This window comes from Phodopus roborovskii, unplaced genomic scaffold, assembly GCF_943737965.1.
Source record: "Phodopus roborovskii unplaced genomic scaffold, PHOROB, whole genome shotgun sequence".
NCBI lineage: Eukaryota > Metazoa > Chordata > Mammalia > Rodentia > Cricetidae > Phodopus > Phodopus roborovskii.
The window spans coordinates 6,520,819-6,537,657 of NW_026126639.1; the positions used below are offsets into that span (position 1 = coordinate 6,520,819).

The following is a 16,839-nucleotide window of genomic DNA, read 5'->3' on the forward strand; positions in this document are numbered from 1 at the left end:
GTGGCTCTTGCTCAGCTAAGGTTTCTTACACAGCCCAAAGCCACTGCCTAGGGGTGGTGCCTGCCACAGCAGGCTGGGCCATCCCACATCAGCCATCGGCCAGGACACCCTCTCATAGGTACCGCCACAGGCCAACCTGATGTAGGCAGTTCCTTACCAGAGATTCCCTCTTCCCAGGCACCTTCAGGTCGCACCAAGCTGATAATGAAAACTAATCAGCACAACTGGAATGCTTTGCTAAAGTCGAAAATAAGCTTCTTTAAAAAAAAAAAAAAAAAGATGCATCATTAGTATATGTATGTCTCTCTGTGTGTGTGCACCATGCACAGGTAATAGAGGACAACTTTGTAGAGTTGATCCTCAGGATGCCAAGATTCTGAGGCAACGGGAGGCCTTGGCCACTGAGCCATCTTGCCAGCCCACATACTTGCCCCCACCTCCAGTTTTTAAACCTTGCTACATTTATTAGTAAGAAAATGTATTACTGTATAATAATATGTAATTATTATATATTACATTTAATATACAATAATGAAATGTATTAAGTAAATTATTACCTTCTCAGTAAAAATAGTTTCATTTGACGTCGCTTGTCCTGTCTCCGTGAAACAAAGAAAACAAAACTTTTAAATCTTAAAATATTGGGGTAACATCTTCTAGGAAAGATAAGAGTTCTCAAAATTGCGTTTACTTTGATGATTTAAACATCAAATAAGTTATCAGTGTTATAATATCAAAAACTTCCTATGGAAAACCTGCTATAAAATGATCATTTGTATAATGATCCAGTTCATGGCATACTTAACAGTTAGTTACTAATCTCCCTGCAGAGGAGATGCCTTATCAGCGTTCAGTACTGGAATGAACAGTACTGAACAATAGGAAGTCTTTACGGGCAGAAAATGCACACAGACTATGAAAGGTTTTGTCCCCTCCATGTACAGGAACTCTGATATTGTCTATAGTTCCCGTTTGACTTCCTTCGTGTGTGTGTGTGTGTGTGTGTGTGTGTGTGTAGGAATGTGTGTACATGCAGACCAGAGGTCGATGTTGAGAAGCCTTCTCCATCATTCTTCTACCTCATTAAGTCAAGATCTCACAATTTAACCAACTTCTGGGTGATGTGCTTAGTGTGGCTACCCAGCTTGCCCCAGGATGCACATCTCTACCTTCCAAGGCTTGGATTAGATGGGCCGGCAGAGCTGTCCGGCATTTATGTAGGATTTGGAGATAGTCTCTAGTCTCCATATGTACACAGCTCAGGCTCTAACCATTGTATAATCCTTCCAGCTACAGGCTGTCCCTGAAAGAATTCCCACCCCATAAAAGAGTAAGTTCTAGAACCTATGTGGTAAACTAGCTTTGGTTTACTTGACCGTGGCAGACTAATTCATACACTCTCCACTCACCATGAACTGTGAAATTTGCTTTTTTTATCCTTTTGATGAAAAGAAAAAAGCAAAATAAGACAAGATATGAATCTCCAGAATGAGTCTAGTATTTCTTATTTGATCCATACAAAAAACCCAGGAGGTAAGATTTGTGTCTCTCTCTGTCTCTCTCTGTCTCTCTCTCCAGGTCTCACTCTGTAGCCCTGACTGCTCTGGAACTCACCATGTAGACCAGGCTGGCTTTGAACTCTGAACTCACTGTGATCCTCCTGCCTCTGCTTCCTGAGTACAGTGATTAAAAGCCCTTCGTTTAGCACCACAACAGGTTTATGTGGTGTTGGGGATCAGACCTTTGCCAACTGAACCACACCCCCAACCTCTGTTTTTCTTTAAATCCAAGTTCCTCAGGCAGGGATCAGTCAGTCTCCTCTGGGCTATTCACCTGCTTGCCCAGCTGTGGAGGAGGGCTGGGACCTCCCTCCTTACGTAGATCCCTACCATACTCCCTACCGCTCTGCACTGTGATGGCCGGCTTCTCTTCTATAGTCCTAGTCCTTGCCTGCGTTTTCGACCTATCCTACCCACTCTTTTAAATCTGTTTTTCTATAACTTAACCAAATTTCTAAATTTTTTCACACATGCTTTACCTTCCCGCCCTTCCTTGTTCAAGGGCAAACTTAGCCTCCAGAGGAGTTCATCTCTTCAGGGTGTGACCCATGACTGTAGCTGTTACTGCCCTCTTACCCTTCCAAACACAGTTCAGCACTGCATTTTGGGGAACCCCGTCCATGACACGCACCCCCCAACTGCGTCTGCACAGCTCTGTTTATGCACTGTAGTTAATCACTGTCTCTCCTAGTGAGCTGCCTTGTGTGTCAGTCTTCACACACTTGTATATTTTCACTGCGGTAAATCGAGTCTATGATTCCCCTGGAGTGAGCCTTGCGGTACTAACAACCCTCACACAAGCTGTCAGCCGCCTGCATTGTTCTGAGAGCTGTGCTTTGGTATCCCCACAGTGGGTCCTCACCGAAGCCTTTGTTTCCTCCTCACACAGCAGAGATCAGCACTGTCCTGTGCAATGGGCTTCTATAACCGCCTCCCAAATGAATGCCTGCATGAGGGAGACACAGTCAGCAAGACCTGGGAAAGATGTTTCCAGAAAAGCCAAACAACAGGGAGAGGCAGAATGGAAACAAAAGACTCTTAAGACACAGGGCACTATGAACAATGCTGGAGTTTTTCAAGGGCTGGTTAGGAAAACCTCACCATATATCCACGCTGGACATACACAGTTGCAGCACGCTGCATTCTGCAAGGGTACGCTTACATATCTCTTGGCATGTTCTCACAATTCCTCCACTTGACAGCTATTACTGAGCTGTAACGAGAAGCTAAACCAATAGGATGTGTGTGTTTTCTAGTAGTTAGCTTCTTTTCTCCTGAAAGGAACCTGAAACCCACTCCAGACCTCCCAATACCCATTAGCATTTTGTGAGTGCCCTGTCTAGGAAGCATCAAGCTTTGGGGAGGGAGGCCTCTGGGGACATGTGAGTGTGAGTGTTGCAACATTTCTTGTTAGGTTTTTTTTTTTTAAGGCACTTCTGGCCAATAACACTGTTTCTCCAAAAGTGCTGCAAATTCTAGGCTGTGTTAAAAAAGTAAGAGGCCTTCCTCGGGGGAATCCCACTTCTAGCCAAGGACATGCTTTATGATAGTAATGTTGTATAACGTTCAAAAGAACTGCCCTCAGTTTCTTGAAGCACCAAAATATATCCTGAGCCAGATGACTGGGACATTGGTAAGAAAAAAGGATTGCCCCTTTTGGTCTGAGGATTCAACGGAGGTAAGAGGTCTCTCTTGTGACTGGCTCCTTTACTCGTCTTAATCCCAAATCCTAGGATTAAAGGTGTGCATCACCACCTCCTAGCTTCTGGCTTCTGGGATTAAAGGTGTGTATCACCACTGCCTGATCTCCATAGCTTGAGGCTGACTTTGCTTTTCTGAATCCTCAGTCGAGTCTTAATAAATCATAAATAATATATCGCTACACACTGAACCTGGAGCTTGCTCATAAAGTTGGACTGGCTGACCTACAAACTCTACAAACTCCTGAGTTTACAGATGCACCTCTCTGTGCCTGGCTTTTTATGTGGACGCTTAGGATCTGAGCTCAGGTCCTCACACAGGGCAAACACGTGATGCACTGAGCCAACTCCAGCTCTAATTATTTCAGTCTTTAACTGATACACAGAAATCATAAACATCTACCATGTAATGATTACACATTTCCCCTACATACTGCTTTAGGCTGGTGAAGCATTTGTCTCTTCAAATGATTTTTGGGGCAAAAATTTTCCAAATTCCTTCTGTTTTTGCGATATAGTCTGTGGCTGTTTTCTGTAAGTCACCAACTGTGCAATCGTACCCCAGAGCTTCAACTTGGTACCCACCGAGCAACCTCTCTCCACCCCAACCTCCCCAGTCTCCCAAGCCCCTAGTTACCTCCTTACCCTCACCGTTGTCAGATTCCCCCAAAGTAGGATTGTGCCACCTTTAGCGTCTGACTTAATGTCACTTAATGGTATCTAGCTCCACTTAGAGTACGGCAATGAGACAATTTTGTTCCTTTTAGGGTCCATAGTAGTCCCTCGTGTGTAGTGGTACCTTCACATCGTGCATTCACTGGCAAATGGTTGTGTCCATTTCCTGGCTGTTGTGAGAGCTGCTAAGGAGAATGCCCGGGTGAAGAGGCCACTTTGTCATGCCGACGTCATGACATTCAGCCGTAAGCCCAGGTAGTTTTGTTGGGTCGTACGATCATCCTACTTTAGTATCTTCAAGAGCACCCACAACCACCATCCACAGCGTCTGTCTTGACACACAAGCTATTCTTTCACGTCCTCGTCAGCTGTAGAATTTACACGGCGCTCTTGGCTGGACTTCGGTTCTATCTTGGGATTTCTGCCCACTGTCAACTTAAAAGTCTGGTTCTGACTTCACAGTGAGGGGTGTGTGTGTGTGTGTGTGTGTGTGTGTGTGTGTGTGTGTGTGTGTCTACACTTCTTGCATATCCAGGCCCACTATGCAGGTGACTGAAGAAAAAAAAATAAATTAAGCTCAGGGCTCTACCTCGATTGCTACTCAGACACAGCTTTAAGATGGGCAGCTTACTTACTGACAGTGTTTGCCTGGATAATGTAGAAAGATAAAGAATTAAAGTCACACTTCTGACTTAATTAGATCTTGGTTACTTAAGTCTGCCTTTTTTTTTTTTTTTTTGGTACGTTCACTCCCTAGAGGTGCTTCCTCCAATCAGAAGTGACTCTTTGTCAGCTGCTTTGAGAGAAAGTTATTTACTTAAGATAACTGAGACCATAGTTCCTTTGTATCTTTGAATTTGCGTAATTAACTTTGGGTGGAAACATAAAGACTGACTCTATATAAAGGCATGTGCAAGACCCTCACCCCGTATAAGCTCTGGGAGATGTGCTCAAGGCCAGACCCTCTTCATCACTATCGAGGGCCAGTTACAAACTAATAGAGAGTTCAACTTCTCTGAGTGCGTGTGGGGAATTCCTTACTGGATTGGGTGTTTTTCCAGTACAGGAGCCCTTTGTCACCAAGTGTGCGCCTGGTCCATGGTGCATACGTGTGACACTCTGCACTGAGCGTGTCCCTGCATGAGCGTGCTGTGTGAGTATCCCATGCTGTGTAGCTGCAATTAGAATTTCTGTTTTATACTGGAGACAGGGCTATAAAGCCTTCCTCAGAAAGATGTGGGAACAACATTGGGAAATTTCAAATATATCTTTCTTGGATTCTGTAAATCAGTGGCTCCTCCTTCTCTTGTTTTCCCAGATCAATTCCCTCACATCTTCTATTTTCTCGGCGGCTTATGGCTGCGATTTTCATGGCAGCCTCATGATGCCTTCAGGGTTTTCTCTTCTGTGGTACTCTGAGGTACATATCCAACAAGATGTACAAAATGTAAAAATCTTTCTCCTTTGTTTGTGGTATCAACTCTTGAAATGAGAAACAAGGCACACACTGGCCAAGCAGCCAGCTCCCTTTTCCACCTTGTGTAACCAGCCCTGGGTCTTTCTTTCCTCGGGAGATGCCTCAGCTGCTCTGTTGAACAGCTTGTCCAGAGGTAATGACTGACGGGTATTCTGAGTGCCCTGGGGTGTGTGGCAGAGCCTGGCCAACACCCCATTTTCTTCTCTAGCTTCTCTCTAGAGAAATCATTGAATCAGCCAGGGTAGCAGCCAGTGTGGGCTGCAGTAGCTGAAGGTGGCAGCCGCCGTGTGATATCGCTAGCTCCACATGCGGCATCGGAACCTTAGCGGTCCACTCTAGTGCATACGTTTCCTCTCCTGGTAAAGGATTTGGAACTGGGTAATTCAGAGTAACTGCAGCAGTGCAAGATGTCCCCGAAACAGAAAGTCCATGTTCTTTTTAAGTCTACCGTCATCGCAGTGGCTCTTCTGGACCTCTGAGAAATGTCAGGCGAGGGGCTTCACCTTCCTAGCTCACGTGTGCACTGGAATCCTCCGCACCACGTTGAGTCTGCGCACACTAACCCTCCACACCATGCCACCCATCACTGGATTTTCAGCAGACTCTAAGCAGCAGGCGGGTGCAAGAGGAAGAAAGAAAACTCTGCTGTGGCCCCGTGGCAGGTAAACCCGAAGCACAGACCTGTGAGCTTGTCTGGGGCTACAGTGGACCTTGTGCGGTTCCTGCTAAGCTGGAAGGGGAGGCGAACATTAGGAGAGCAGCCAAGCATTACAGAAATCATGGCTTTTCTTCCTGGGTTATCACCAGCGATAGCAGTCTGGCTTCCTGCCGTCTTCGGGCAGCCCAGCTTCCCGGTTGTCTGGGGATGGTTTCTCAGTCGTGTCGCTGCAGGTTGTGGGCCGAGTTGTATTTTGTTGTCATCCTTTCCCATTTGATCTATTCAGTCTCTCAGTTGTAGCCCAAAAAAGGTACATGCGCACTCAGGAGAAGCACGGTACATGCGCACTCAGGAGAAGCACAGTCTTCACAAGTGTGTAGCATGTCCCAGTGGTTTGTGTTTCCATGTCAGTGCCTGAGTTTGGAGCAGAGATGGCTAGAGGAGCTGAAATGTGGATGCATAATCCCAAGTTTTCAGGATGCTGAGGAAGAATGGCTGTGTGGGCTACAAGAGTGACTTCAAGTCTAGAGAGGCCCTAACTCAAAGTTAACACTCAAAAGAAGGTCAGGGTATAGTAGGGCCCATGCTTAACACGCAGGAGGCTCTGTGTTCAGCCCCCAGACCTGAGTTGGCAGTGTGTGTGGAGAATGCTTAGATTGTGCAAGCGTAGTTCTTTTCCTGCAATGCCACAGTTTCTTTTCCTGCAATGCCACAGTCGGGGTTGTACATTTGTCACAGGCAAAACACTGCTGAATTTCTTCAGGGAAACTGAGATTTCCCATCCAGTTCTCATTGTGTCATTGGAACTGTCCAAACCAAAAGAAACTCCGGGGACCCTAAGAGGCCTCTGAAGTCATCAGGTAGGATGTTTCACGAAGCTTCACAGATAGAACTTACTGTCTTGCCCTGAGCTATCTGGCACTGTGGTTTTGGTTATGTGTGTCATCTCACCCAACTCTTGGACCATGGTTTACCATTAACATACAGGGGAGAAAAGGAGGGAGGGAGAGAGAGAGGGAGAGAGGGAGGCAGGCAGGCAGGCAGGCAGGCAGTCAGGAAGGAAGGAAAGGAAGGCAGGCAGGCAGGCAGGCAGGCAGGAAGGAAGGAAGGAAGGAAGGAAGGAAGGAAGGAAGGAAGGAAGTTCTCAGCTTGAATCAAGCAGCTGGTGCAAAGATATCTTGTCAGCCGCTGCCATTTGGCTATCTTACATTTCTTTTCATCAGTGTTCCTAATGTGGTTCTGAGCTAAAAAAACAATCAAATGATCACTTATTCTATTAGACATTCCACAATCAAAGTCGGGATGGCTTTTGGTCATTTCCCCACCCCTGAAATGTTGCGTTCTGGAACAACAACGCCATGAAGTATTGTTGCAAAGCCCTGCCCAGGGAAAGGGCAGGAAAATGACTCTCCCTAGGCACCATATGAAGGGGCACCAGACTTCCACATTAGATGCAAAGGATTATCACAGAAATGTACTTCAAGCTGGTTGGTTCATACAGCCATTTGGGGTTAGAACCCGTTTGGTTCCTGCACCCATACTGACCGGCTCACAACCAGCTGCAACTCTAGTTCCAGGGGTTCTGACACTCTCTTCTGGCTTTACACGGAACCCTAGCCCTTTGAGCACTGAACTTTCCACTCTCCTGCCATTCACTCGACTAGCCTGGGATTCCTTGCTTGCTTCCTTTGTTCACATACCACACATGGTTTGCAAACCATACTTCTTAACCATTATCCACTACCCCAAACACCTTCTTACACTTCTGCATTTCCGGTCACTTCTTCCTCAAATTCTTCATAGACATACCACAAGAGGCGTAAAACTTCCCTTCTTCCATTATGTACTAGGGCACTGGCAACCCTAACAAGTCAGGCCATGCTTGGAAGAAAACAAAGAGAGGTTCACTAACTCCATCCAGTCCATCTGTGGGGTCCTGGCATGAGGTTTAGGTCTAAAGAGAGGACAAGAGGTATGCAGAGCTAAGCATGTTCAGGGTGTAGTCCCGCCCATCCCTAACCCAGCCTCTCTACAAGCTGTCAGCATTCCTTTCCCGGAGGCAAGCCTTCCTCCGGCTGCATCCACACTCCTGCCTCTCCTTATCCTCCTCCCATGGTAAGATTCCTGGACAGTTTCTTGGGGACCATTGTTTTAGTAATCTGAACAGTTACAATTAACATTTTCACATTTTGTATGGTTATATGTGCCATATTACACACATACAGAGAAACTATCTTACAAGTTGTTATATATACATAAATACGTGTGTGTGTGTGTGTGTGTGTGTGTGTGTGTGTGTGTGTGTGTGTGCAATTTGCCATTTTCCCCTCAGAATATGTCTTCCCTGTGAGAGACAGACCTTAGAAGACAGGCCAGTATCTTAGCCCTATACTTCAAGTATCACTCGAGATGGGGTAGTAGAAATAAAAAAGAGAGTAAAATTGTTTACTTTCTAATCAAAATAAACAATTTGCTTTCTTTTTTATTTCTTAAATAAACATGGACTCTTACCCTAGGTATAAAACAAGGTTACTAGTAAACGGTATCAGCATAGTAACACAGAAACAAAGACTCAAGCACTAGGTGGCGGGGGTCAGATTGTGGTAACAATAAACAGATCCTATCCCTGTCCGTGGGACTATCCAGAAAGGGTGCATTTCACAGTTCCATCCACTGCTCTGCAAAGGGTGATGGCAGAATTTATCTTAACTGCCATTATAAAAGAAAGTTAAAATAGAGTTGATAGACAGTCAAATAACATGCGGGGGAGAAAAGAAAGGACCGTTTACCCTTTGTGACAGTTACGTCATGAGGCTCTGGAAGTTCCCCCATGTAGCTCTGATAGGCTCCCTTCACGCTGATCGACTTTGTTGTACAAGACATGTACTTTCCTTCTCTTGTTCTAATGCCACTACCTGCAGCTCAATACAAACGGGAAGAAATGTCCCCAGACCTGTAAGTGCCTTCCCTTAAAGACAAGCGCCCAACGCCCTCCTTGATTTTCTCAATAGAACTTAACTGTGCCTTTTCAGAGAAGAATTGACTCTACTGCTGCTTGCTGCCTTTCTGACAAGGAATGAGGTCCCCTGGAGGGAACTTTGACAGGGAAATCACTAGCTTTGACTCAGAGTTTAGTTCTTTCTCAAGACCTGACTCTGTATTTCCAAGTAGTATGCTTGTATTTATACTGATGTTTCCTGAAAGACTGTCAGTTCTTTAGTACAGGGTGTGATCAATAGTTTATGTTAAGAAATACAGATTTCCATTTCACTAACTGGTATCCCTCTGAGTTCAATCAAATAACTTTTGTAATAGCCTTTTTAAAAATGCAGCTTCCCACGTTGATCATGAATAGTTGTTGGCATGTGGCAGTGACCAAGGTCTCAGAATATCCATCAGGACCTGAAGAGTAACCCTGTGTCTTTGCTTGGGGATCGACACAGTGAATGTGTATCTAATAGTTGTCACTACCAATTCTGACGACCTACATACTGTGACAGAACCATTAAGACCTTTTGAGTACAATGTCTGGCAATTTTCCAGTGACATTCTGTAAATTGATATATTTTTTGGTAGACTGAGTTCATAAACCTAAATCAATATCCTTTTAATCAAGATTTGTTATGAGATTTCACACCTACCAAAGGTTTTAATTAGTTAACCGTGGCTGACTAATGGCCAAGATACAGATGTATGGACCAGGGACTTAATATCCTCTACCAGCCTCTGAGAGCACCATACACACACACACACACACACACACACACACACACACACACACACACACAAAGAGAGGGGGGGGAGGGGGAATAGACAGAAAGCACCACACACACACACACATGATGGGAGATGCCATTATGTTTATATGTTTCTTATACTGGTTAATGAATAAAGCACTGTTGGCCAATAGGAAAGGAAGATAGGAGGGACTAGGAGACAAGGAGGAAACAGAAAATAGAGAGGAGTCAAGATGGAGAGTCTGGAGAAAGCAAAATGCCGGCCCGCTCCCTGGTAAGAAAAGACCACATGAAAATACATAGAGCAGCAGAAATGGGTTAATACAGAGCTAGCCAATAAGAAACTAGTACTGAGCCAATAGCATTATATCAAATGCAGAGTCTCAGTGTGTTAATTGGGGCTGGCGTGGCGGCGGAACAAGACCAGGCAGCAGGCGACAAACCTTACTCCTTACACACACACAGAGAGAGAGAGGGGAACATACACAGAAAGCACCTCACACACATGCACATACACACATATGCACATACATACACACATATGCACATACACACACACACACACACACACATACATAGGCAGACAGAAGTCACCACACATGTATGCATGCACATACACATAGACAGAAATCACCACACATGCATACATACATACACACAGGCACATTTACACAAACGAATCTTTAAAAAGTCAAAATAGTATAAATTACAGAATCTTTCCCACGTGCTCCAGTAGATAGCCAAGGCAGCAAACAACTTCTCCAACACGCATTATCCAGAATAAGAAAGATACCACTCTGTCTTGCTTAGACCACTTGGAATGATCCCTTCTATTCCTTTATTTGATTATTAAAGCCATTGTTTGTGGTAGATAGACTAGCAGCAGACACTGGAGTCTCAGCATGAGGATTAGAGATTTGGTTAATGACCAGTTAGCACATCAGCATTTCCAATTCCTGGGGGAAAAAAATCTTCTCAATGTCTATGTTCCACTTGTGTGTGTGTGTGTGTGTGTGTGTGTGTGAGAGAGAGAGAGAGAGAGAGAGAGAGAGAGAGAGAGAAAGACTTAAGCAGAAACAGCCTAAAAATTAAATTTGTTTCCATAATGAAGAATTCTACTAAAAAAAAAAAATAGAAAAGAAACAGTTCCCAATCAAATAATAAAACTTGCTTCCTGGGGCTAGAGAGGGAGAGAGCTCAGCAATTAGGAGCACTTAACTGTACCCAGGTTCAGTTTCCAGCATCCACAAAGAGGTTTGTGGCTACCTATAACTCCAGGTCCAGAGAATCTGGTGCCACTGCATACAAATGGTGCATATATACACACTCGGGTAAAATAAACACATACACATAACATAAATTAAATCTATTTGTTTTTAACCTCTACATATGTACTTTTACCTTCCTCTATCAAGCATCAAGAATTCAGCACTAAAAGTGTGAGTCATCCTTCACATGACAAATGTATCTGCGGAAAGTAACATAAATATTACCTGAACTTAGTTGTGCCACAGAAATAAGCCTGAGAAGGGAACCGCTTCGTGCCTGAAGAGCCCTGTGGTGGCTCCTGCTGTAGGGGCAGAATTGGGGTCACAGGCTGGTAGTAACCCCAATGCTGGCAATAATGTGGGTGTGGGGACCACAAGGGACAATAGGGTCAAAGCATCTATCAGAAAGTTGACTTGCAGGAACCTGAGGTGTTGGCTAGCCAGCCAGGATGCTCTTTTTTGAAAAAAAAAAAAGATTTATTTTTATCTTTATTGATGTATACCTGTGTATGTTTGTGTGAATGTCTGCTACGTGTGTGTGTGGCTGCTGGCAGGAGTCAGAGACGGATCTCACGGAGCTGACGATGTAGGCAGTGTTTGGACTGCCCAGTGTAGGTGCAGTGACTCAGGTCCTCTGAAAGAGCAATACTAACTCTTACCCACTAAGTCATATCTCCACCCTCTCCCCTATGATGCTCTTACAAATGAATTAGGAGGGATGTCTACCAAATTTTACTGGATCTGTATAACCAGAAAAGTCTTAGGGCAACTGAATAAAAATCTAACTACAATCATAAAAAAGATCATCAAAGCCCTTCAATCAATTCATAGGACTACAATAATTTGTGGAGGAAGGGAAGTCTGGATCTCCCAGAGGAAGAACCCCAATATAGTACCAAGAATTTGTTCTATGTACTTCTTTTTTCCAGTTTCCAATGAAGCCTACAGGGTTTGGCTTTTTACTAGGAAAACTATGCATATCAGACATATCAGCTCTGAAATGAAATACTACCTTTGGGGGGGGGGCTTATGAAGGTCAGGTGACTTGGCCATTTATCCAGGTTCTGCTCACAGTGGGTCAGGGCTTTCCCAGGACCAACATGAGGTGATTTTCTGCGTTACAGAGGCATAGTGAAATAAACACACCCTAGAACAGACAGAAAGCTTACCTTGCTTCACTACCTTCGAGGTGAGTATATAGTAGGAGCCACTAGAACTGCCTTACCCATCAAATTGTGCCCCCCCAAACAAGACCCAATTCCTGGAAAGATTACAGAAGCCAGTGCCCCCATAAAGGATGTGAAAGTTTCACGTTCGTGATTCCTACCACATCCAGATCCAATTTATCTATTTAGTGTTCAGAGTCCAGTGTTAGAAAACGGCAACCTGTTGTCCTCAACTCAACCAAGCAGTGGCCCTGACTACATCTGCTATAACCAACGAGCAGCTATCATATGTTGAGTTACCTCATGTCCAGATCAGTACACTGCCACTGTCTCCATCACCCTTCGTAACGATGTAACAGGCAGTTTAATTTCAGCTAAGAAGACCATCAATACACCTCAGCATCCTACCAAGGAGCAAATCAGCTCTCCAGCCCCGTAATACATTTAATTAGCCTGAATTTTGACTGCCTTTCCTTTCCACAAGCTGTCAGCCTGGGTCATTGTGTGGTGACATTTTGTTTATGATCTAACAAATAAAGCTTGCCTGAATATCAGAGGAGCAGAGTGGCCAGCCACAAGAGAGTTCTTACCTCTGTCAGTGCCCAGACCAAAGGGGCGATCTGGCCCTCAGACTGCCATGAACTCCTGTCTCCTCCCTCCTTATATTCCTTTCTCTCCATCCAGACATATCCTTTCCTGTCTCCACCTTCTTAGTGCTGGTATTAGAGGCTTGTCACTGCAAGTACTGGGATCACTTTTGTGTGAGCTCTGTTTGTCCTTTAGACTGGATCAGTTTTGTGTAGCTGAGGGTGTCCTTGAACTCACAGAGATCTGTCTGCCTCTGTCTTCCAAGTGTTGGAATTAAAGGTGTGTGCCACCACTGCCTGGCCTCTAGGGCTGACTAGAGTGGCTAGCTTTGCACTCTGATCTTCAGGCAAGCTGTATTTGTTAGATCATAAACAAAGTATCACCACGCCATTATGTTAGTGACACTATGCTGAGAGGATTTTGTGAGCAAAGCATGGCAAAACCTCAGGATATTTGCAGTCAGAGGGCAAGTAGGTGACAAAAATTCATAACCTTCCTGTCCAGAGAAGTCTTCAGGCAAAGAGTTATTTTGAGGCAGGTAAAGACATTCCATTTAAGGTAACATATACGTTATTGCATCTGACCCCTCCTAAAACTAAAATTAGATGTGTGCTATTTTGTGGGCCTCTTGGGATGTTAGGCCACACAATCCTCATGTAGACGTGTCGCTCTAGCCTAGCCCACTCACCCAATGATCTCCGAAGAACCGGGTTTGAGTGGGGCCCAGAACAAGAGGGAGCTGTATGACAGATGTGGACACTGCATATACCACTCTGCCATGGGGATCTAGTCCCAGCAGATCCAAGGCTCATGAATGAACCACAGTGGGCGACTCACAACGGAGGCCCCTTAAGGTTTAGGTGCAAGAGTTAAGAAGATAGTTCAGGCAGGAAACCCTTGTCACACAAGCATAAAGTTCCAGAACCCCTGCAAAGCTGTAATCCTTGTACTGGGAAGGCAGAGACGGGGGGTGGGGGGGTGGGGGGGGAATCCCTAGGGTTGGATGGCCAGTAAATCTTGTCTACTTGGAAAGTTCCAAGCCATGCAAAGGTCCTGTTAAAACCAGCCAAAATACCAGATGGATGACCTGAGGAATAATATCCAAGGTGGTCCTCTGGCTTCCACATGCATGTGTATGTGTATGTGCAAACATAGTTGCATGCCAGAGAGGAGGGAGAGGACAGGAAAGAGCAGGGGAGGGGAGGGGAGGGCAGGGGAGGGAGGGGAGGGAAAGGGAGAGGAGACGAAAAGGAGGAGAGGAGAGAAGAAGAGAGAAGAAAAGAGAGAGACAGATGGATCGACAGAGATTTAGGATACCATCCCTTTAAAAAAAAAAAAAATGGCTCATGGTATCTGACTAGGCCATAATAGAATAGAATGATTTAAGTCTGGGTCGTTATCTTAGCAAATTCTTAACACTCATTTCTGAGTGTGGCTTGAACACCCAATAGGCCATGAACAGAGATTATACAGCGCATGGCTTTTACACTGAACTAGTGAGGTGTGGGTGAGCTTGGGCAGACCCTGCAGATACAAGCTAAAAAAAAAAAAAAAAAAAAAGTAGCTCAAACTCGCATAATGCTATTCCCACCATCCTGCCCCCTTTCTCCACAGCAGGAGCCCATGGCATGGTGGGAATTTTCAATGAGTCTGGTCTGGTTAAGATGCTTCTGCACGGTATGCGGCAACGCCCCAGAGTGGCAGCCACAGCACTACAGCCTTTTGCAATGTCACTCCCATGGGCAGAACTTTGGGTGCCTGGTTGATAATTTTGATAACTTGGAATATGAATTGAAAGTCATCTGTTTATAAAAGACTTTCATTCTAAGCAAAGTATGAAAATTATGTTGGTTTACTATTGCTTCATTCTCATTAGGCTAATAGACCAATTCTTTCTTTGTAATATTTCTCCCTTTACAAATCTCCAAGTGGAAAGAGAAACACCAATATTCACTCGTGCTTGGCTTCCTGGATGCCATGTTTGATTTTATCTCAGAAACGCGGATGCCCTGCATTGTGGCCCTACCTCAACAATGGATAGATAGGCTTACCAACATATCTAATCAACTATACTGGAGTGAGGGCTGGAGAGGTGGCTCCATACTGCTGCTCTTCCAGAGGACTTGAGTTCAATTCCCGGCACCTACATGGCCCCTCACAATTGTCTGTAACTATGGTTCCAACAGATCCAGTGTTCTTTCTGGCCTCTGAGGGCAACAGGTGTACGTGTTTTTAGAGGGGGGGAGGCTGTCGTCACTCTCCCACTTGGGATTGAAGAGAATGAGTAATTGCTCTTCTACGGTTTACAAAGGGTCTTCTCAGCAGCAGCCACAGAATCCTGAGCCACTTCTGGTCCTCAAATAACTCATCAACTCTCTTCCTGAGCTCCTGAAAATAGCAATTCCAAAGGGCCCGGGCAGCTGCTGCGTCTGCTGCTCTTTCTGGGTTACCCCAAAGCCGATGGCTTTGGGTTTCTCTTGTAAAAACCACTCTTTGTGTGTGTGTGATGGCTGAACCCCCAGAGTGACATATGCAAGAAGTAGCAGCCACACATTTTCATCCCAAGGAAGAGAAAAGCATACATACTTAGAAATGGCAGGTAGGACAGGGTCGGAAACACCAGGTTGGACTATGCCATTTGCCCCGACGCGGTTGCTAGATAAATATGAAGCTGAAGTATTAATTATACATTGTAATTTTTTAAACATTTGATAGCTGTGTGAGCCCTGGTTTATAAAGCCTAAAATACCCTTATCCCAGGCCTTGCCTGCCTTCAATTTAATGTCACACCCTTCTAGCACTACCACTGTGGACGTCACCCAACACACACAAGTCCCCAGGGCCTGCCGTTCCAGAACATTGGTCTGTGGTTGTGTTTTCTCACTCACCGCAGTGTATTTAATGGCCTTTCATTGTATCTGTGTCTTCCAAAGACTGAGAGCTATGTGACTCTCATCTTCTTCCCATGGTCCCTATGATAAAGCCTAACATAAAGCAGGTTCAAGAATATTGACTAGGACAGACTCATCTTGCTTCCCAGAAGCCAGTGGCTCTCACAATTTTTCCTCTACTTCAAAACTCCTGTTAAGTGTTTGAGAATTTCAAAACTTCTGAGTCCGTAACTTGTTTTGTGTTTCCGTGATTTCAGGACCCTCTTCCCAGAACCGCACTAGAAAAACGGAGGAATCATGTCCATGATCGCGGCTTTCTACAGCAACAAGTCTCTACTCATCACAGGGGCCACAGGCTTCCTGGGTAAAGTGCTGATGGAGAAGTTGTTCCGCACCAGCCCCCACTTGAAGGTCATTTACATCCTTGTGAGACCCAAGTCTGGACAAACGCTGCAGGAGAGGGTTTTCCAGATCCTCAACAGTAAGGTGCGTCTCACAGGAGGGCTGTGTGTGACACTGGGTGGCTGAGTGACTGTGTGCATGTTTGCCTGCTGAAGCTCTGTAATGTTAGTGTTAAGCAGCATCTTGTCTCCAGGAGGCAAGCCTGCAGGCACACCTGTGAGTGTTAGGTCAATCTAGCATGCCTGCCTGGGGGGAGATTCTCTTAATTAGGTTATTTGAGAGATGGGAAGGCCTCCCTGTCATGTGTGACACCATTTCCTGGGTTGGGATCCTGGATTGCTGCCTTCACTTCCCAGCGATGGTGGGCTGTGCTTCCAACTGAGAGCTAAAGTAGGACCTTTCCCCCTCAAGTTGTTGGGGCTGGGCATTTTATTAAATCAGCTGTAAAAGGAACTGGACAAACTCCCAACTACAGGCCAGAGCATACAAGGGATAGGAAAAGAAGACGGACAACCGTATCGCCTGTGTTTTCTCTGAGGAGGGTAGCAGTGCTTCGATTATAATTGGGCAGGAAAGGAAATCGTCCTCATAAAGGCTTGAATCTGACATGCCTTCACGGTTCCTGTTTTGGGTGCCTATTCTCCATTGTGGAATTTGAGAGGCTGTGGGACCAAGTGTAGGTTAACCCTGATGGCAGAAATGGGGTCCGTAGGGGGCG

The 16,839-nt window shown here is 45.2% G+C and overlaps 1 protein-coding gene across 3 annotated transcripts in view; it reads left to right on the forward strand.

Annotated features, from left to right (window-relative positions):
• The window catches only part of Far2 (fatty acyl-CoA reductase 2), a 98,461-nt gene that overhangs the window by 55,099 nt on the left and 26,523 nt on the right, over positions 1–16,839 (forward strand). For all 3 annotated transcript variants that reach the window (XM_051173375.1, XM_051173376.1, XM_051173377.1), the window contains exon 2: positions 15,977–16,205. In XM_051173375.1, the coding sequence (XP_051029332.1) occupies positions 16,017–16,205 (189 nt within the window). In that variant the 5' untranslated portion in view covers positions 15,977–16,016. The remainder of the gene's footprint in view (positions 1–15,976; positions 16,206–16,839) is intronic.